The 22,208-nt window shown below is 38.2% G+C and overlaps 1 protein-coding gene across 2 annotated transcripts; it reads right to left on the bottom strand.

Annotated features, from left to right (window-relative positions):
* Positions 1-14,799: 14,799 nt before the first annotated feature.
* On the bottom strand, positions 14,800-22,193 carry ORC6 (origin recognition complex subunit 6). 2 transcript variants are annotated; one of them, XM_060650844.3, is made up of 7 exons: positions 21,754-22,193; positions 19,816-19,945; positions 18,448-18,611; positions 18,139-18,228; positions 16,511-16,623; positions 15,977-16,045; positions 14,800-15,366 (listed from the first exon to the last, which is right to left on the bottom strand). In XM_060650844.3, exons 1-7 carry the CDS (start codon positions 21,816-21,818, stop codon positions 15,239-15,241), a joined length of 759 nt encoding a protein of 252 aa, XP_060506827.3. In that variant the 5' UTR covers positions 21,819-22,193; the 3' UTR covers positions 14,800-15,238. The 2 variants fall into 2 exon arrangements, with proteins under 2 accessions (XP_060506827.3, XP_078294669.2); XM_078438543.2 differs by lacking the exon at positions 18,139-18,228.
* Between the last annotated feature and the right edge of the window lie 15 nt (positions 22,194-22,208).

Genomic DNA, 22,208 nt, shown 5'->3' with positions numbered 1-22,208 from the left:
ATAAACGTACTCTAACATATAAAGGGAGACCTATAAGACTCGTGACTGATCTCTCTACTGAAACTTGGCAGGCCAGAAAGGAATGGCAGGAAATCTTCAATGTGATGAACAGAAAAAAATATGCAGCCTAGAATACTTTATCCAGCAAGTCTGTCATTTAGAATAGAAGGAGAGATAAAGGTCTTCCCAAACAAACAAAAACTGAAGGAATTCATCACCACTAAACCAGCCCTACAAGAGATCCTAAGGGGGATCCTGGGAGACAAAGTACCAGAGATATCGCTCCAAGCATGAAACCTACGGACATCACAATGACTCTAAACCCATATCTTTCTATAATAACACTGAATGTAAATGAACTAAATGTGCCAACGAAAAGACATAGGGTATCAGAATGGATAAAAAAACAAGACCCATCTATTTGGTGTCTACAAGAGACTCATTTTAGACCTGAGGACACCTTCAGATTGAGAGTGAGGGGATAGAGAACTATTTATCATGCCACTGGAAGTCAAAAGAAAGCTGGAGTAGCCATACTTATATCAGACAAACTAGACTTTAAATTAAAGGCTGTAACAAGAGATGAAGAAGGACATTATATAATAATCACAGGGTCTATCCATCAGGAAGAGCTAACAATTATAAATGTCTATGTGCCGAATACGGGAGCCCCCAAATATATAAAATGATTACTCACAAACATAAGCAACCTTATTGATAAGAATGTGGTAATTGCAGGGGACTTTAACACCCCACTTACAAAAATGGATAGATCATCTAGACACACGGTCAATAAAGAAACAAGGGCCCTGAATGATACATTGGATCAGATGGACTTGACAGATATATTTAGAACTCTGCATCCGAAAGCAACAGAATATACTTTCTTCTCGAGTGCACATGGAACATTCTCCAAGATAGATCATATACTGGGTCACAAAACAGCCCTCATAAGTATACAAGAATTGAAATCATACCTTGCATACTTTCAGACCACAATGCTATGAAGCTTGAAATCAACCACAGGAAAAAGTCTGGAAAACCTCCAAAAGCATGGAGGTTAAAGAACACCCTACTAAAGAACGAATGGGTCAACCAGGCAATTAGAGAAGAAATTTAAAAATATACAAATGAAAATGAAAATACAACAATCCAAACGCTTTGGGATGCAGCGAAGGCAGTCCTGAGAGGAAAATACATTGCAATCCAGGCCTATCTCAAGAAACAAGAAAAATCCCAAATACAAAATCTAACAGCGCACCTAAAGGAAATAGAAGCAGAACAGCAAAGACACCCAAACCCAGCAGAAGAAGAGAAATAATAAAGATCAGAGCAGCAATAAACAATATAGAATCTAAAAAAACTGTAGAGCAGATATATGAAACCAAGAGTTGGTTTTTTGAAAAAAATAAACAAAATTGATAAACCTCTAGCCAGGCTTCTCAAAAAGAAAAGGGAGATGACCCAAATTGATAAAATCATGAATGAAAATGGAATTATTACAACCAATCCCTCAGAAATACAAGCAGATATCAGGGAATACTATGAAAAATTATATGCCAACAAACTGGACAACCTGGAAGAAATGGACAAATTCCTAAACACCCACACTCTTCCAAAACTCAATCAGGAGGAAATAGAAAGCTTGAACAGACCCATAACCAGTGAAGAAATTGAATCAGTCATCAAAAATCTCCCAATAAATAAGAGTCCAGGACCAGATGGCTTCCCAGGGGAGTTCTACCAGACATTTAAAGCAGAGATAATACCTATCCTTCTCAAGCTATTCCAAAAAATAGAAAGTGAAGGAAAAGTTCCAGACTCATTCTATGAAGCCAGTATTACTTTGATTCCTAAACCAGACAGAGACCCAGTAAAAAAAGCGAACTACAGGCCAATGTCCCTGATGAATATGGATGCAAAAATTCTCAATGAGATACTAGTAAATCGAATTCAACAGCATATAAAAAGAATTATCCACCATGATCAAGTGGGATTCATTCCTGGGATGCAGGGCTGGTTCAACATTCGCAAATCAATCAATGTGATACATCACATTAATAAAAGAAAACATAAGAACCATATGATCCTGTCAATCGATGCAGAAAAGCCATTTGACAAAATCCAGCACCCTTTCTTAATAAAAACCCTCGAGAAAGTCGGGATAGAAGGAACATACTTAAACATCATAAAAGCCATTTATGAACAGCCCACAGCTAACATCATCCTCAATGGGAAAAACTGAGAGCTCTTTCCCTGAGATCAGGAACACGACAGGGATGTCCACTCTCACTGCTGTTGTTTAACATAGTGTTGGAAGTTCTAGCATCAGCAATTAGACAACAAAAGGAAATGAAAGGCATCAAAATTGGCAAAGATGAAGTTAGGCTTTCACTTTTTGCAGATGACATGATATTATACATGGAAAATCTGATAGACTCCACCAAAAGTCTGCTAGAACTGATATATGAATTTAGCAAAGTTGCAGGATACAAAATCAATGTACAGAAATCAGTTGCATTCTTATACACTAATAATGAAGCAATAGAAAGACAAATAAAGAAACGGATCCCATTCACAATTGCACCAAGAAGCATAAAATACCTAGGAATAAACCTAACCAAAGATGTAAAAGATCTGTATGCTGAAAACTATAGAAAGCTTATGAAGGAAATTGAAGAAGATATAAAGAAATGGAAAAACATTCCGTGCTCATGGATTGGAAGAATAAATATTGTCAAAATGTCAATACTACCCAAAGCTATCTACACATTCAATGCAATCCCAATCAAAATTGCACCAGCATTCTTCTCGAAACTAGAACAAGCAATCCTAAAATTCATATGGAACCACAAAAGGCCCCGAATAGCCAAAGTAATTTTGAAGAAGAAGACCAAAGCAGGAGGCATCACAATCCCAGACTTTAGCCTCTACTACAAAGCTGTCATCATCAAGACAGCATGGTATTGGCACAAAAACAGACACATAGACCAATGGAATAGAATAGAAACCCCAGAACTAGACCCACAAACGTATGGCCAACTCATCTTTGACAAAGCAGGAAAGAACATCCAATGGAAAAAAGACAGTCTCTTTAACAAATGGTGCTGGGAGAACTGGACAGCAACATGCAGAAGATTGAAACTAGACCACTTTCTCACACTATTCACAAAAATAAACTCAAAATGGATAAAGGACCTGAATGTGAGACAGGAAACCATCAAAACCCTAGGGGAGAAAGCAGGAAAAGACCTCTCTGACCTCAGCCGCAGCAATTTCTTACTCGACACATCCCCAAAGGCAAGGGAATTAAAAGCAAAAATGAACTATTGGGACCATATGAAGATAAAAAGTTTCTGCACAGCAAAGGAAAGAACCAACAAAACTAAAAGGCAACCAACAGAATGGGAAAAGATATTTGCAAATGACATATCAGACAAAGGGCTAGTATCCAAAATCTATAAAGAGCTCACCAAACTCCACACCCAAAAAACAAATAACCCAGTGAAGAAATGGGCAGAAAACATGAATAGACACTTCTCAAAAGAAGACATCCAGATGGCCAACAGGCACATGAAAAGATGCTCAATGTCGCTCCTCACCAGGGAAATACAAATCAAAACCACACTCAGATATCACCTCACGCCAGTCAGAGTGGCCAAAATGAACAAATCAGGAGACTATAGATGCTGGAGAGGATGTGAAGAAACAGGAACCCTCTTGCACTGTTGGTGGGAATGCAAACTGGTGCAGCCACTCTGGAAAACAGTGTGGAGGTTCCTCAAAAAATTAAAAATAGACCTACCCTATGACCCAGCAATAGCACTGCTAGGAATTTACCCAAGGGATACAGGAGTACTGATGCATAGGGGCACTTGTACCCCAATGTTTATAGCAGCACTCTCAACAATAGCCAAATTATGGAAAGAGCCTAAATGTCCATCAACTGATGAATGGATAAAGAAATTGTGGTTTATACACACAATGGACCCACAACTATATGATCAATTCAACTTCAACAAAGCAGGAAAGAATATCCAATGGAAAAAAGACAGTCTCTTTAACAAATGGTGTTAGCAAACCTGGACAGCAACATGCAGAAGAACGAAGCTGGACCTATTTCTTACACCATACACAAAAATAAATTAAAAATGGGTGATAAGACCTACATTTTGAGACATCAAAATCTTAGAGGAGAACACAGACAGCAACCCCTTTAACTTTAGCCCTAACTTCTTACTAGACACATCACCAGAATCAAGGGAAACAAAGACAAACATGAACTACTGGGACTTCATCAAAGTAAAAATCTTCTGCACAGCAAAGGAATCAATCAACAAAACTGTAAGGCAGCCTATGGAATGGCAGAAGAGATTTGTAAATGACACATCTGATAAAGAGTTATCAAAATAAATATTATAAATATTTAAGAAATAAGCAGAAGAGAGAAATAGTTTTCCAAAGAAGACATCCAGATGGCTAACAGACATGAAAAGATGGTTAATGTCACTCATCACCAAGGAAATACAAATAAAAACCATGATGAGATACCCCCTCACACCTTTCAGAATGGCTAAAATTAGCAACACAAGAAACAACAGGTGTTGGTGTTGATTCAGAGAAAGGGGAACCCTCTTGCACTGTTGGTGGGAATGCAAACTGGTGCAGCCACTCTTAAGAACAGTATGGAGGTTCCTCAAAAAGTTAAAGATTCCTCGAAAAGTTAAAAATTGAACTACCCTACAACCCAGCAATTGCATTATGAGATATTTATCCAAAGGATACAAAAATACAGATTTGAAGGGGTACGTGCTCCCCAATGTTCACAGTAACATTATCAACAATAGCCAAACTATGGAGAGAGCCCAAATGTCCATAGACTGATGCATGGATAAAGAAGAGGTGGTGGGGGTGCCTGGGTTGCTCAGTCAGTTAAGCATCCAACTTTGACTCAGGTCAGGGTCTCACAGTTCGTGGGTTCGGGCCCTGTGTTGGACTTTGTGCTGAGTTTGGAGCCTGGAGCCTGCTTTAGATTCTGTGTCTCCCTCTCTCTCTCTGCCCGTCCCCCACTTGTGTTCTCTTTCTCTCCCAAAAGTAAATAAATATTACAAAAAAAAAAAAAAGAGATGAAGAGGTAGTGTATACCCCTGCCCCCCCCCCACACAATGGAGTGTTAGTCATCAAAAAGAATGAAATCTTGCCATTTGCAATGTGAATGGAGCTAAGATGTATTATGCTAAGCAAAATTAAGTCAATCAGAGAAAGACATACCATATGATTTCACTTATATGTGGAATTTAATAAAGAAAACAGATGAACATATGGGAAGGGGTAAAAAGAGAATAGAGGGAAACAAACCAAAAGAAACTTAAAAAAAAATTTTTTTTTTAATATTTATTTTTGAGACAGTATGAGCATAAGCCAGAGAGGGACAGAGAGAGGCGGTGACAGAGGATCTGAAACTGGCTTTGTGTTGACAGCACAGAGCCTGATGTGGGACTTGAACTCAAGAGCCATGAGATCATGACCTGAGCCAAAGTCAGCTGCTTAACTGACTGAGCCACCCAGGTATCCCAAGAAACTCTTAATGACAAACATGGGTTGATGGGTAGGAGATGGCCTAGGAGGGTGATGGGTACTAAGGAGGGAACTTGTGATGAGCCCTAGGTGTTGTATGTAAGTGATGAATCACTGAATTCTACTCCTGAAACCAACATTGCACTTGTATGTTAACCAACTAAAATTTAAATTAAAAAAAAAAAAAAAAAAAAAAGGTGTGGTGGGGGAAAGATGTGGTTTATATACATAATGGAATATTACTCAGCAATCAAAAAGAATGAAATTTTGCCATTTGCAATGGCATGGCTGGAGCTAGAGTGGATTATGCTAAGTGAAATAAGTCATTCAGAAAAAGACAAATACCATACGATTTCACTCATATGTGGGATTTAAGAAACAAAACATACAAACACATCAAGAGGGGGTAAAAAAAAGAAAAAAGTGAAAGGGAAAGAAATCACAAGAGGCTCTTTGACAATAGGGAACAGACTGAGGGTTGATGGAGGGAAAAGGGTGGGGAATGGGGCTAGATGGGTGATGCATATTAAGGAGGGTACTTGTGATGAGCACTGGGGTGTTGTATGTAAGTGATGAATCACTGAATTCTACTTCTGAAACCTATATTGTACTCTATGTTAACTAACTGGAATTTAAATGAAAATATGAAAAGAAAAATAGAAAATAAAGAATAAAAAGAAAAGAACTGAGCTTCCATAAAATCTTTACAACAGTTCTGAAAGAGACTCACTAGGTAGTAAGCATCTATCACTGGGAATGTGAATGTGTGGGAAACACATTGTAGAAAGAATTTGTGCCCTAGGAGGGCATTTGGATATATTGCCTTAAGGCAATCCTCACCTCCCCACCCCAATTAAGGAAATAACCAAGTAAGAAATAACGTTCCAGATAGTCAAAATAAATTACCATCACCTGCTTTAAGGCATAAAGGGGAAAAATGTCACCAACAGAACTTCTATTTACTTTCATGGAATCAACAGTGAAAAGGCAATCTCAGAAGTGGGAGGAAATATTTGCAAATCATTTATCTGCTAAGAGGTTAATATCTAGACTATGAAAAGAATTCCTAAAACTCAGCAACAAAAAATAATGATTCAAAAATGGGCAAAAGACTTGGACAGATGTGTTTCATAGATGATAAACAAATGGCCAGTAGCACATGAAAAAAATGCTCATTAATCATTACAGAAATGCAAATAAGGACAATGAGATACCACCTCATACCCATTAGAATAGAAAAACAAAAACAAAAACAACAGAGTAACAAGTGTTCAGAAAATAAGTGTTGGCAAAAGAGTTAAGATGATGGAGCAGCACAGAGACACTGAGCTTGTTTCTTCCCTGAAACGCAGCTAGATCAGCACCAAACCATTTTGAACACCTGGGAAATTAACCTGAGGATTAACACAACAATTTGTATAACTTGAGCCACAGAACTCAGCAGAAAGAGAAAAAATTATTATTATTATTATTATTTTTTACTTTTTAATTTTTAAAGATTTCTTATTCTATTTCATTTTATTTTATACTATATATATATATATATATATATATATATATATATATAATTATTAAAGTTTTCTTACCTTTTCTTTTCTTTCCCTTTTTTCTCTATCCTATCAAGCTTCTCACAACAAGCAGATCAAAACACAACTATGGTCTGGCTTTCATTATTTGATTTTGTGTTTTGTTTTTAATTTTAACTTTTAATTTTATTATTTTTTCTTCCTCCAAAATGACAAAACAAAGGAATACACCTCAAAAGAACAGGAAGAAATGACAGCCAGGGGCTTAATCAACACAGATATAAGCAATATGTCTGAACTAGAATTTAGAACCATAATAATATGAATACTAGGTGGGGTTGAAAAAAGCACAGAACCCCTTCCTGCAGAGATAAAAGAAATAAAATCTAATCAGGACAAAGTTAAAAATGCTTTAACTGAGATGCAATCTCAAATGGATGCCACGATGGCAAGGATGGACAAAACAGAGCAGTAAATCAGTGATACAGAAGATAAAATTATGGAGAATAATGAAGCAGGAAAAAGGAGAGAAACAAAGGCAAAAAGATCACGATACAAGACTTACAGAACTCAGTGATATATTGAAAAGGAATAACATCTGAATCATAGGAGTCTCAGAAGATGAAGAGAGAGAAAAAGGGGCAGAAGATTTATGGTAGCAAATTATAGTGGAAAACTTTCCTAATCTGGGGAAGGACACAGACATCAAAATTCAAGAAGTACAGAGAATTCCCATTAGATTCAACAAAAACCGACCACCACCAAGGCATATCATAGTCAAATTCACAAAATACACAGACAAGAAAAGATTTATGAAAGCAGCAAGGGAAAAAAGTTCTTAACCTATGGAAGACAGATCAGGTTCACAGCAGACATATCCACAGAAACTTGGAGGCCAGAAAGGAGTGACAGGATATAGTCAATGTGATGAATGGGTAAAATAAGCAGCCAAGAATTCTTTGTCCAGCAAGGCTGTCATTCAAAATAGAAAGAGAGATAAAGAGTTTCCCAAACAAAAACTAAAGGAGTTCATGACCACTAAACCAGCCCTGGAAGAAATTTTAAGGGGGGGTTTTGAATGTAGAAAAGATAAAACAAAAAAGACCAAAAGCAACAAAGACTAAAAAGGCCCAGAGGACATCACCAGAAATACTAACTCTATAGAAAACACAATTGTACTAAATTCATATCTTTCAGTACTCACTCTAAATGTCAATGGACTAAATGTTCCCATCTAAAGATTCAGGGTATCAGAATGGATTAGAAAAGAAGACCCATCTATATGCTGCTTACAAGACTCATTTTCGACCTAAAGACACCCACAGATTGGAAGTAAGGGAATGGAGAACAATCAATCATGCTAAGTAGCTGGAGTAGCCATACTTATAATATATGAACTACATTTAAAAATAAAGACTATAACAAGAGATGAAAGGATTATATCATAATTAAGGGGTATATCTACTAAAAGGATCTAACAACTGTAAATATTTATGCCCCCAATGTGGCAGCACCCAAATATATAAATCAATTAACCACAAACATAAAAAAGCTTGTTGATAATAATACCATAATAGTAGGGGATTTGAACACCACACTTACAACAATGGACAGATCATGTAAGCAGAAAATCAACAAGGAAACAATGGCTTTGAATGACACACTGGACCAGATGGACTTAACAGATATATTCAGAACATTTCATCCAAAAGCAGAATACACATTCTTTATGAGTGCGCATGTAACATTCTCCAGAAGAGATCACAAATCAGCCCTCAACAAGTACAAAAAGGTTGAGATGATATCTTGCATATTTTCAGACCACAATGCTACAAAACTTGAAATCAACCACAAGAAAAAATTTGGAAAGGTAACAAATACTTGGACACTAAAGAACATCCTACTAAAGAATGAATGGGTTAACAAAGAAATTAAAGAGGAAATTTAAAAAGTCCATGGAAATCAATGAAAATGAAAACACGACAGCCCAAAACCTCTGGGATGCAGCAAAGGCTGTCATAAGAGGGAAGTATATAGCAACCAGGCCTTCCTAAAGAAGGAAGAAAGGTCTCATATACACCACCTAACCTTACACCTAAAAGAGCTGGAAAAAAGAATAGCAAATAAGGTCCAAAACCAGCAGGTAAATAATAAAGATTAGAGAAGAAATTAATGATATCGAAAACAAACAAACAGAACAGATCAACGAAACCAGGAGCTGGTTCTTGGAAAGAATTAACAAAGTTGATAAAATCCCTAGCCAGGCTGATCACAAAGCAAAAGGAAAGGACCCAAATAAAGGGGAGAGATCACAACCAACACAACAGAAATACAAACAATAATAAGAGAATATTATGAGCATTTATATGTCAACAAATTAGGTAATATGAAAGAAATGGATAAATTCCAAGAAACATAAACTACCAAAACTGAAACAGGAAGAAACAGAAAATTTGAACAGACCCATAACCAGTAAAGAAATTGAATCGGTAACCAAAAATCTCCCAACAAGAGTCCAGGGCTGGAATTCTACTAACATTTAAAGAAGAGTTAACACCTATTCTTTTTTTTTTTTTTTTTTAAACGTTTATTTTTGAGACAGAGACAGAGCATGAACGGGGGAGGGTCAGAGAGAGAGGGAGACAGAGAATCGGAAGCAGGCTCCAGGCTCTGAGCCATCAGCCCAGAGCCTGACGCGGGGCTCGAACTCACCGACCGTGAGATTGTGACCTTAGCCGAAGTCGGACGCTCAACCGACTGAGCCACCCAGGCACCCCACCACCTATTCTTTTGAAGTTGTTCCAAAAAATAGAAATGGTAGGAAAACTTCCAAACTTATTCTACAAGGCCAGCATTGCCTTGATTCCCAAAACCATACAAAGACCCCCTGAAAAGAAGACCTCCAGACCAATTTCCCTAATGAAGATGGATGCAAAAATTCTCAGCAAGATACTAGCCAACCGGATCCAACAATACATTAAAAGAACTATTCACCACAATCAAGTGGGATTTATTCCTGAGCTGCACGGCTGGTTCAATATCTGCAAATTGATCAATATGATAAATCAAATTAATAAAAGATAGGATTAATAACTCATAATCCTCTCAATAGACACAGAAAAAGCATCTGACAAAATACAGCATCCTTTCTTAAAGCCCTCAAGAAAGTAGGGACAGAAGGATCATACCTCAAGATCATAAAGGCCATATATGAAAGACTCACTGCTAATATCATTCTTAATGGGGAAAAACTGAGAGCTTTCCCCCTAAGTTCAGGAACACAAGGATGTCCACTCTCACCACTGCTGTTCAACACAGTATTGGAAGTCTGGGACTCAGCAATCAGACAATACAAAGAAATAAAAGGTATGCAAATTGGCAAGAAGGAAGTCAAACTTTCACTTTGCAGATGACATTATACTCTATGTGGAAAACCCAAAAAACTCCACCAAAAAAACTGCTAGAACTGATCTATGAATTCAGCAAAGTCACAGGATATAAAATCAATGTACAGACATCAGTTGCATTTTTATACATCAATAATGAAGTAGCAGAAACAGAAATCAAGGAATCCTATTTACAATTGCACCAAAACCCATAAAATACCTAGGAATAAATCTAACCAAAGAGGTGAAAAATCTACGTACTGAAAACTATAGAAAGCTTATGAAAGAAATTGAAGACACATACACAAAAAGGAAAAACATTCCATGCTTACAGGTTGGAAGAACAAATATTGGGGTGTTCGGGTGGTCTCAGTCAAAGCGTCCAACTTCAGCTCAGGTCAAGATCTCACAGTTCGTGGGTCTGAGCCATGTGTCAGGCTGCGCTGATAGCTCAGAGCCTGGAGCCTGCTTCGGATTCTGTGTCTGCTTCTCTATCTGCCCCTCCCCACTCTCACTCTCCCTCTCTCCAAAAATGAACATTAAAAAAAAAAATTTAATTAAAAAAAAGAACAAATATTGTTAAAATGTCAGTACTACCCAAAGCAACCTATGTATTAAATGCAATACCTATCAAAATAACACCAGCATTCTTTACAGAGCTAGGATAAACAATCCTAAAATTTGTATGGAACCAGAAAAGACCGTGAATAGCCAAAGCTAGGATTTGAGCCTAATCCTCAAAAAGAAAACCAAAGCTGGAGGCGTCACAATTCTGGATTTCCAGATGTATTACAAAGCAGTTTGGTACTGGCACAAAAAACAGACACATACATCAATGGAACAAAATAGAGAACCCAGAAATAGACTCACAAACGTATGGCCAACCAATCTTTAACAAGGCAGGAAAGAAAATCCAGTGGAAAAAAGATGGTGTCTTCAGCAAATGGTGTTGGGAAAACTGGACAGGGACATGCAGAAGGATGAACCTGGACCACTTTCTTACACCGTACACAAAAAAACTCAACATGGATGAAAGACCTAAACGTAAGACAGGAAGCCATCAAAATCCTGGAAGAGAAAACAGGCAACAACCTCTTTGACCATGGCTGCAGCAACTTCTTACTTGATATGTCTCTAGAGGCAAGGGAAACAAAGGCAAAAATGAACTATTGGGACCCATCAAGATAAAAATCTCCTGCACAGCAAAGGAAACAATCAGCAAAACTAAAAGGCAACCGACAGAATGGGAGAAGATATTTGCAAATGACGTATCAGATAAAGCATTAGTATCCAAAATCTATAAAGAACTTAACAAACTCAACACCCAAAAAATAAATAATCCAGTGAAGAAATGGGCAAAAATCATGAACAGTTTTCCAAAGAAGACACCCAGATGGCTAATAACCACATGAAAAGATGCTCAACATCACTCATCATCAGGGAAATACAAATCAAAACCACAATGAGATACCACCTCACGCCTGTCAGAATGGCTAAAATTAACAACCCAGGCAACAACAGATGTTGGTCAGGATGCGGAGAAAGAGGAATCCTTTTGCACTGGTAGTGGGAATGCAAATTGGTGCAGCCACTCTGGAAAACAGCACAGAGATTCCTCAAAAAATTAAAAATAGAATTACCTATGACCCAGGAATTGTACTGTTAGGTATTTGTCCAAAGGATACAGGAGTGCTGTTTTGAAGGGGCACATGCACCCCCATGTTTATAGCAGCACTATTGACAATAGCCAAAGTAAGGAAAGAGCTCAAATGTCCATCAACTGATGAATGGATAAAGAAGATGTGGTATTTATATGTAATGGAATATTACTCAGTAATAAAAAAGAATGAAATCTTGCCATTTGCAACAACATGGATGGAACTAGACTGTATTATGCTAAGCGAAATAAGTCAGTCAGAGAAAAACAAATACATTTCCCTTACATATAGAATTTAATAAACAACATAAGATGAATATAAGGGAAGTAAAGATAATATAAAATCAGAGAGGGAGACAAACCATAAAAGACTATTAAATACAATGAACAAAAATTGAGGGTCGCTAGCTGGTTGTTAGGTGGGGGAATGGGCTAAATGGGAGAGGGGCATTAAGGACACTTGTTGGGAATGAGCACTGGGTGTTACATGTAAGTGATGAATCACTAAATCTATTCCTGAAATTATTACACTATATATTAACTAACTTGGATTTAAATTTTTAAAAAGTGAAAAAAAAAAAAGTGTTGGCAAGGATGTAGAGTAATTGAACCCTTGTGTACTGTTGGTGGGAACGTCATATAGTGCAGCTACTAAACAGTTCCTCAAAATTTTAAAAATAGCATTCACATGATCTAGCAATCCCATTTCTGTGTATATATCCAAAAAGAACTGAAAACAGGGTCTCAAAGAGATATTGTACCCCATGTTCATAGCAGCATTATATACAACAGCCAAACGGTGGAAGCAACCCAAGTGTCCATTTATAGATGAATGGATAAAACAAAATGTGGTATATCTATACCATGGACTACTAGAATACCTTAAAATGAAAAGAAATTCTGACACATGCCATGAGAATGAACCTTAAGGACATAATTTTAAGTGAAATAAGCCGCTCACAAAAAGACACTCTTGTACCGACCTAGAATAGCCAAATTCAGATATAAACATATGGTAATTGCCAGGGAGGCAATTAGGAGAGGGACGAATAAGTTGTTTAATGGGTGTAATCAGCTACACAAGATGAAAAGAGCTCTGGAGATTGGTTGCTAACAGTGTGAATGTAACACTACTGAACTCTGTATTTAAAAAATGATTAAGAAGCTATGTTTTATGTTAGGTACATTTTACAATTAAAAAAAAAAAGTGAATATGCTTAATTTTACTTGGTGATGAATAGACAGACTGCTTTTCACTCAAAGCCAGAAATCTAAATCTTGGCATCAAATAAAAACAAATTATATACTTTCTTAAAATAAACTAGGAAAAGACTAACTTATTCATTTTAGATGAAAGCAATGAGCTACTATTTAAGAAATGCCTTCTAAGTACTATGCACTTTATAGAAATATTACCTTCAGTTCTCACAAGGCAGAGAATATCTCTACTTTATAAATGAGGAAACTGAAGCTCTTTTAAGGTTCTGAAATTTCCTTACGGTGGAAGTGGCAGAGTCACAATTTAAATACCAATGTATGTGCTTCCAAAGGCTCATGTTCATTTCCCTCTATCACAGGGCTTGCTAGACATTATGCCTGAGTTAGGATCATTTGACCGTGGCTTTTCTTTTAGATTTCCAGATCTTGGAAGGATCTGGAATTAAAAAGGGCAGGGGAAGAAATTACTCTTTTAAATGTTAGTCTGCTTTTTTTTTCTTCTTTAATGTTTATGTATTTATTTTGACAGAGAGAGAGAGAGAGAGAGAGACAGACAGACAGACACACAGACAGAAAGGAGAGAGCACGTGCATGCTAGTTGGGGAGGAGCAGAGGGAGAGACAGAGAATCCCAAGCAGGCTCCGCACTGTTAGCACAGAGCTGGAGGCTGGGCTCAATCTTATGAACCAGGAGATCATGACCTGAGCTGAAACCAAGAGTCAGTCAGACATTTAACTGACTGAGCCACCCAGGCATCCCAAGAAATCCCTGTTTTAGCACTCCAGGTCTATACAGCAGGTATTACATCTTACTTATAGCAAATAAAATACAACCCCTATTGACACTATTCTGAATAGATTTTAAAATTTGGATATTCTTCATGGCTATACTTGATTTAATTAAAATCATACCTGGCACAATGCCTCTGAGCCCCTAGCAATGTATCTTCCATAAAGGTCCTTTCTTATAGTTATAAAATAAGGAGTATTTTTAGTAAGGTTACATTCTTCACTATGTGGGTGTGAAAGAAAATAGCCCTCAGTCCATCTGACTTTTTAATATGCTGTTAATGTGTAATTCATTACATGAGACCTTTATATGTGAAGTTCTCTCTATATTCTAACATTTGCTAAATACTTACTTATACCAGGTACTGTGCTAAATGTTTTATATGTATCAGCTCAGATACACCTCCAAATTATTCTATGAAGTAGACACCATTTTTAGTCCTGCTTATAGATGAGGCATGAAGAAGTTAATTAGTTTTCTCAAGGTTCCATAGGTAGTTAAGTGGCTGTAAACTCAGGGAGTCTGATTCAAGAGTTTGTTGTCTAGTGAGCATTATTATGGTTCAGCATATGGCCTTTTTCTTCTAGAGTAGACAGCTTTTAGCATAGCAATGACTCCCCCAAACTGATGACAAGGGCAACCTGAATGCATATAAAAAGAAATATTTATTAACTCAAGCTGTACCATATACTGATTTAGTCAAACAAGAAATTTACACAAAAACCTAAGTAAAATCCATAGTATTCCATTCAGACCTGAATTTTATATTGATAGGACAGGAGAATGTCTTTTGCTTAAAACAAAAGAGCAAAATGGCTCCAATTCCATTTTGTAGGAATGCAGACCTGTGGGGAGCCAAAGCCATGCCAACCAGGCACTGGGCCTGACCTAATGAATTTGTCGCCCATGTCACCAGCCAGTTTGCTTCCAAGAACTCAGCCCCAGCACTGACTTCTTTGCTTTTAAGGCAATAGTCTTCGGATCCTTGTTATAAGAGTTCAAATAAAATTCCAAAGCTCTCACATCTTCATTGAGGTGGCAGATGTACTATTAGTTTGCAGCCAATGGCAGTCTGGAAGCTGAAATCACTCTGCTATAACCTTTTGTGCTTTGGCAGCATTTTCCAAAATTTTCCTTTTCCATTCTTCATAATCCTGTGTCAGATCTTCATCTTTCTGCAGTTTATGTGGTCTGTCTACTACCTTCTCTGTTTCTATGAAAGAAAATTTTCAAAAGTGTTTCAAAATTCTTACAAGTAAAAAAAAAGTAACCTTGTTTCAAAGATCTTATTAATTAAAAAATATGGAATATAATGCTGAAAACTGGAAACAGTAGCTAACACATTAGTTTTTTGCTCTTTTACTCCATGCACCTCACAACATCCTTAAAATAGTTAACATTTATCAAGCACCTATCTTGTGCTTCAAGACACTGAACCAAGAACTTCAATGGCATTATCTCATTCAACCCTCACCATAATTCTATGAAGTGGGTGCTAATATTAACCGCAAAAGATTAGAAAATTCAGGCTTACAGAAATAAGTGACTTTCCTAAAGTTCTAGAGTCAGTGGGTATTAAAGCAGGATTTGAACCTAAGCCGTTTGGCTTCAGATAGGTTCTTACATAATATTTCTATTAACTTCTTTAAATGACTACTTGGAAAAGTGTCTTATCAAATAAATGATTGTTAGAATTTATTTAAAACCTGACTCTTATCAGGCAAGCAGCTAAAGCAGCACAGGACTATTCACTGCATTAAACTCACTGTACACTAATCCCACTGCACTAATTTCAAAGCTTGTCCAGTGTTAATACAACTTACCTTTTGCTGGAGGTTCAACCATTGTCTTCTTTTTCTTCTGTGGTGGAGTAGCTGAATCTCCAGCCTCTCCTTTAAGGGAAAAAACGTGTTACCTACTAACTAAATTTTCTCCTATTCTTAATTTTATTAGTTGGGCACATTTTGGATTACAAATAAAAATTAGATACTTTGACCAAATACTAGGATAAGGAGAAGGCAAATGATCTTGCCCTTCTCTTTTCTTTAGTTTCTCTTGTCAGACTTGAGAATCTTTTCTATTCTAGCTTATGTATATGGAGGCTAGCATTTAACATTGGAGCATGTTAACAGAAAATCTATTTTTCAGGCATGGAGTCATATAATCACAGGTGTTTTAAAGGTCATTATGCTACTTTATTTGAAAAACCAAGTAATTTCTCACTAAAAACTTACTTGGTCCACATTAAATACAGAATTCAGAAAGCAGCCATTTTGCAAGTTTGAAAATATTAGGCTTTTACCAGTAAGTTTACATTTTCAAATAACACATTCTTGAAATATAGAATGAATACTCACTGTCAGCCTGCCATCCAATCTTCTCTAATTGTTTACATAGTCGATCAAATATGGCTTTTTTCACACCAGATGTGGCTACCATTTTATTTTTATCCACCTTTAGCTTTAAAACCCTATAAAAGAGTTTAATAAATTACTATTTTTAAGACCAGTATAGCTATCTCTGGCCAACCATATTATCAACTTATTTCCTTTCCACTCATGCTTTATGTTTAGTTTTCCTTTTATTCCAAACATATATTATTAGCTATAATCATGTAAATTTGCCTTTTAAAACTACTTATTTAGTTGTTTGTTGGACTGACAGTTAAAATATAATGGGATCTGTCATGTAACAAAAGGGGCACACAGGGGCACCTGGGTGGCTCAGTTGGTTGGGCATACGACTTTGGCTCAGGTCGTGATCTCACAGCTCATGGGTTCAAGCCCTGCATCAGGCTCTGTGCTGACAGCTCAGAGCCTGGAACCTTCTTCGGATTCTGTCACAGTTTCTCTCTGCCCCTCCCCCCTCTCTCTCTCAAAAATAAATTTAAAAAAATTTTAAAAAAGGGGGCACACAGAAGACATCTGTATAGTGGTTCATGCCTTGAAGAACTCTCAGTGAATCTCAGATGTTACTAATTTGCTGAATGACAATCATAGCATTTTTAAGTGTTCAACTCACTTTAACCCATGATACTTATGTTTATACTATAGGAAGATAAATCACTTTCACCTCCCCAATTACCAATCACCTTCCTAATTACCAGTCCACAACAACTACTAATGAAATATACAAGAGACTTCTTGTTTAGGATAAATCTAGTCAAACCTCTGTTTGCTCAGTGTAATTTGGTTTCAAAAGTAGGGTTAGTTGTTAATATTGTTTTTTGTAACAGCCGCCATACTCTTTCTCCACATACACATATCTTTGTTGAAATAAAAGGACATTTTCTATGAATGCCAATTAATCATTCTAGGTGTGTAGCTAATAGAGCTAAACAACCAAAATTAGAGGCTGGGTAGTAAGAAACCCAGTCTTTACAGGACAACTATATTTTGTTTTATAAGGAGTTTCCCAGCAAGATCAAATAAGACAACTTTAGACAAAGATAACAGGAGTATTTCCAAGGTACCATTTCAGTATGCACAAAAATAACCCCAAATTTTAAAATTCAGATGTAAAAATTCATCACTGGTGTTTTCTAAATTATTTAAAAAACAGCTGCAATTGGTACTTAAAAAAGATAGGACTGGAATAATCATAAACCAGTTTTAACGACAGATTTTATCACTCTTAAAGGTAGACCCTGGAGGTGCCTGGCTGGCTAAGTCAGAAGAACATATGACTCTTGATCTTGGGGTTGTGAGTTTGAGCCCCACGTCAGGTGTACAGATTACAAAAGAAAATAAAAAACTTAAAAAACAAAACATGGACCCTTGGCAAGCAGACTACTGGCAACAGTGATCCAAATTGTCAGATATATTGTAGGCTAAACAGAATCTGGTCACTTGGCCACTATTCCTAAATTATTTATATGGGAAAACATGCTCTGTGTTGAAATAAACTGAATTAGAAGTCTTCTTTGGGAATGAGAAATCTCTTTTGTGAACTGTGGACTTTTCTCAATATTAAAAGGCACACTTACTTGCATGCTGAAAGTAGTGCAGCAGTGGTGAAAAGTGGCCTAGATAAGTCGAGATCCAACTGCTGTGTTTGTGGAAGACTGGACTCATAGCTAAGGGAAAGCAGTGTTTGCAGAATTATTTGTTAAAAAATATTATTTCAAAGGGACTGAAAATGCATATGAGAACTTACTAAGCCATTTAAATGCATGAGCTATACATCATATCACCTTACCATATTAGTTATTTTTTAAGACTGAAAATAGGACATTAGATAATTCTGCCTTTTGTATCAGTATAAATTTTCAGTTAAGACTCTTTATGCTTCTTACCTTTGCAATATCTTTGAAGCCATGTTCACTGCTTCTGTACAGCTAAATTGTACAGCTAGGTCTCTTATTCCAATATTTGAATTCAGGCCCAGTAAACACTCAAAAGATTTAAGACAGCTCTGATACATCTTCTTGTTCAAACCAGAAAGTTTAATTAAATAAACCTTTAAAAGAAAAAAATGCATGAATCATAAAAATTATCATAATCATTCTATATTGGTGGCCTTAAACGTTTGTTTAGTAGGTCACCTTTTCAAAATTAATTAATTCTGTGACAACTGACTCTATCTAAACATTTAGCTTCATTTAGTCAAAAGTCAGTAATCATGTCAGGCAGAATTGAGTACTGCTTTCAAGGAGCTCACACTTTAGAAAGACAGCCATGCATAAGCACAGATAATTTTAAAAAACAACATAGTGTTACTACAGCCACGCTGTGAATAAAAAAACACAGGAGACACCTGTTTTTCAACAAAAGTGACAATGTGCAATTTAGTGGGAAAAGGATGGAGGGAAGTAGTGGGAGTGGGGGTGGGAAGGATGATTGTGTGGAGGAGGGAGAGGAGAGGCTAACTGGGAAACAGGAGGATCAACAACTGAGGGAAACCAACTACACCTGGGAAAGTCAAGGAAAGTTTCATGAAGGATGTAACAGCAAGGCAGGGTCATGGAAGACCTTGCCAGAAAAGAAATGCATGTTAAAAAAAAAAAAAAAAGGTTGTTGCTTTACAAAGATGTAAGTCATTAAAGTGCATAGTCTGTTAAGTAAATAGTGTAGCTTGAGGTTAGTATTTAAGACAGGCTGGAGAGTTTGACAGTAATGGGGAGCCAATGTCACCATTTGATGAGTATATCATTATGTGATATATACTGTGTTAAGTGTGTTACATACAGTATATGGTTTAATCCTCACAATAATCCAGTGAAATGGATATTCTTATCCCTACTTCATGAATGAGGAAACTGGAAGCTCACAGAGCTAGTAACTGGTGGTACTGATATTTGGTCTCAACATCTAACTCTTCCTGACTCCTAGCTTGTGCTCTCAACCACTGTGATACTGGAAGAAAAATACATATGGGTTTTAAAGCATGCGCTTTAGGAGGATGCTAGCAGCTGCATGAAAGATGGTCTTGAGTAAAGAAAGAGGCAGCCAAGGAAACTAGATAGTAAAGAGTAAAGGGAATTTTCTTCAACTTGACAAAAATGGTCTTGAAGTTTACCTAGAATAATCTTATCTAATAGCCAGGAAAATTCTAAAAAACAAGAGTTTAGTTAGAGTCTACTCTTTCCAATCAGAAATTAAAACATATGATTAAGTTTCAGTGTTGCAGAGGATTATTTAGACATTCAGTGGGACCTACTTACCCTGTCCAAGGGGCACTTCATATAGGAAGCTGCAAGATCCAGGCACATGACTGCATTGCTGGTTTCTGTGGTATGTGCAGACAGGCCATTACAGTTCACCTGGGACAGTCGCAAGTACTCCTCTGCTTTCCTGGTTACAAAGGCAACATGCTCATTAAGACTCTTCCAGAAGTTTGCCCAACACTTTGGTAAACAATAAATACAGCTTGGTGGACTTCGTTCTGGGCCTAACTCCTATGCAAGTTTATGTGGGGGTGGGAGACAAGGTTCTGTAAGACAGAATCAGCCCTGACCTCAGACACCACTGTGCTTAAGTACTTCTAAGCAAAAGTAAGTTCTTCAATTTCTTAAAAACAAACAAACAAACAAACAGACAAACATACAAAAAACCCCAACTTCTTTCATCCTTCCATTACTGGGACAAACATGAACTATCGCAGAGGCTGGCAGTTATACCAGGGTTCCTTCTTTTTACCCCTTCCTCTAAATCAGTGATTCTCAAATTTTAATGTACAAGACAATCACCTTGAGCTTGTGAAAACAGATTGCTGGGTCCCATCCTCGGGGTTTCTGATCAGTAGGCCTGAAATGGGACCCGAGAATTTACATTTCTAAGGAGTGCCAAGATGATACTGATGTTGCTGGTCCAGGAACCACACTTTGAGAATGGCTGTTCTAAACGATTACTGAATTCAAGAGGTCTTACTTCAACTCTTAAGAAGTGCTTTCCTTTCTCTCCCTCAATTGAGCGCCAAAGCATCGGGCCTTGTCTTGCTCTCCACGCTTCAGCCACAACAGCTTTATTTCTAACCCTGGATTATGCAAAGTGATTTTTTGTGCCGCTCTTCCCACGTCTTCCGATAGCTGGCACCTTCTATCAATCTGGTCTCAGCAAAAGTGGCAGCCCCTCCAAGGCCTTTCTAGGATTTGTTTTTCTATTTTTTTAACGTTTTTTATTTATTTTTGAGACAGAGAGAGACAGAGCATGAACGGGGGAGGGGCAGAGAGAGAGGGAGACACAGAATCGGAAGCAGGCTCCAGGCTCTGAGCCGTCAGCCCAGAGCCTGACGCGTGGCTCGAACTCACGGACCGCGAAATCGTGACCTGAGCTGAAGTCGGCCGCTTAACCGACTGAGCCACCCAAGCGCCCCTAGGATTTGTTTTTTTTTTTTTTTTTTTTTTCAACGTTTTTTATTTATTTTTGGGACAGAGAGAGACAGAGCATGAACGGGGGAGGGGCAGAGAGAGAGGGAGACACAGAATCGGAAACAGGCTCCAGGCTCCGAGCCATCAGCCCAGAGCCTGACGCGGGGCTCGAACTCACGGACCGCGAGATCGTGACCTGGCTGAAGTCGGACGCTTAACCGACTGCGCCACCCAGGCGCCCCTTTTTTTTTTTTTTTTTTTTTTTTCAACGTTTTTTATTTATTTTTGGGACAGAGAGAGACAGAGCATGAACGGGGGAGGGGCAGAGAGAGAGGGAGACACAGAATCGGAAGCAGGCTCCAGGCTCCGATAGGATTTGTTTTTTTAATGAAAAGCAAACGCCAGGGCGCGCTCTGTGCTCCTCCCTCCCCCGCTTCCGGCACATCACCCAGTTTAGTTTTCTCCCTAGTTCTGTCATAGACAGTAACCTCAATGGAGGTCTGTGTGGCTCACCACTGTAAAGAGACCCTCAATAAACATCTGTGGGACGACCTAAGTTCTCCGACTTTTCCCTTCCCACCGAAACAGCTGTTCCTAAAGACATCTGCAATTGTCCCTTCTCGCCGGCTCATAAAGGCCCACTCTGCTGGCAAGTTTTTCCTGAGACAGGGCCTAATCCCACCCACTTCCGGCGTTCCCCCCTCACTCCAGCACTGCCCGACGCGCGGGAATGACTCGGGCCTCGCCTGAGGGAAGTCTAAGGCCCGCTGAGGCGTGCACCGCCAAACCCACCTTAGCACATCTGGCTCGGCGATACCCAAGCGCGGTGCTAAACGCCGGATCAGCCCCGATTCCATGGCGCGAACTAATCTCGCGAACAGCTGCTACACGATGAAACCCGCGCGCAAACGCCGCGCCAGCCAGTGACGGCCAGGCCCCACCTCTCTAACTGCATCTGGATTGGCTGGGACAAGAAGTTGAGACCGTTCCACAAATCAAGCCTAGTCTTCCTTTTGCGCATGCGCAACGTGACTGCACGCCCCTGGACAGGTGAACTTGGGCCGGCAGCTCCCACTTCTTCCGTTCCTTCCGTCTTGACAAACTACTCAAACGACACCTTTACTTCCTGCTGTCTCCTTCCTGCCGCCGAGAGATTCCCCGCTACAGTGCACCTCCCCGCCCTCTCTCACACACTGTGGAGGGACAGGCTAGAACCCAGGTCCGTCAGTCCATGGATAAGTGGCAGG

The sequence above is a fragment of the Panthera onca genome, chromosome E2 (assembly GCF_046562875.1).
Source record: "Panthera onca isolate mPanOnc1 chromosome E2, mPanOnc1 haplotype 2, whole genome shotgun sequence".
Taxonomy (NCBI): Eukaryota; Metazoa; Chordata; class Mammalia; order Carnivora; family Felidae; genus Panthera; species Panthera onca.
This window is presented reverse-complemented; position numbering and strand designations above follow the sequence as displayed.

Excerpts from the sequence above, each read along its gene's own strand:
- ORC6 (XM_060650844.3), bottom strand. The coding sequence starts at position 21,818 with ATGGAATCGGGGCTGATCCGGCGTTTAGCACCGCGCTTGGGTATCGCC. Across the intron at positions 19,946-21,753 it reads GCCGAGCCAGATGTGCTAAG|GAAAGCAGAGGAGTACTTGC; the intron begins GTGGGTTTGGCG and ends CTTTGTAACCAG. Across the intron at positions 15,367-15,976 it reads GGTTGAACCTCCAGCAAAAG|AAACAGAGAAGGTAGTAGAC; the intron begins GTAAGTTGTATT and ends TTTCTTTCATAG.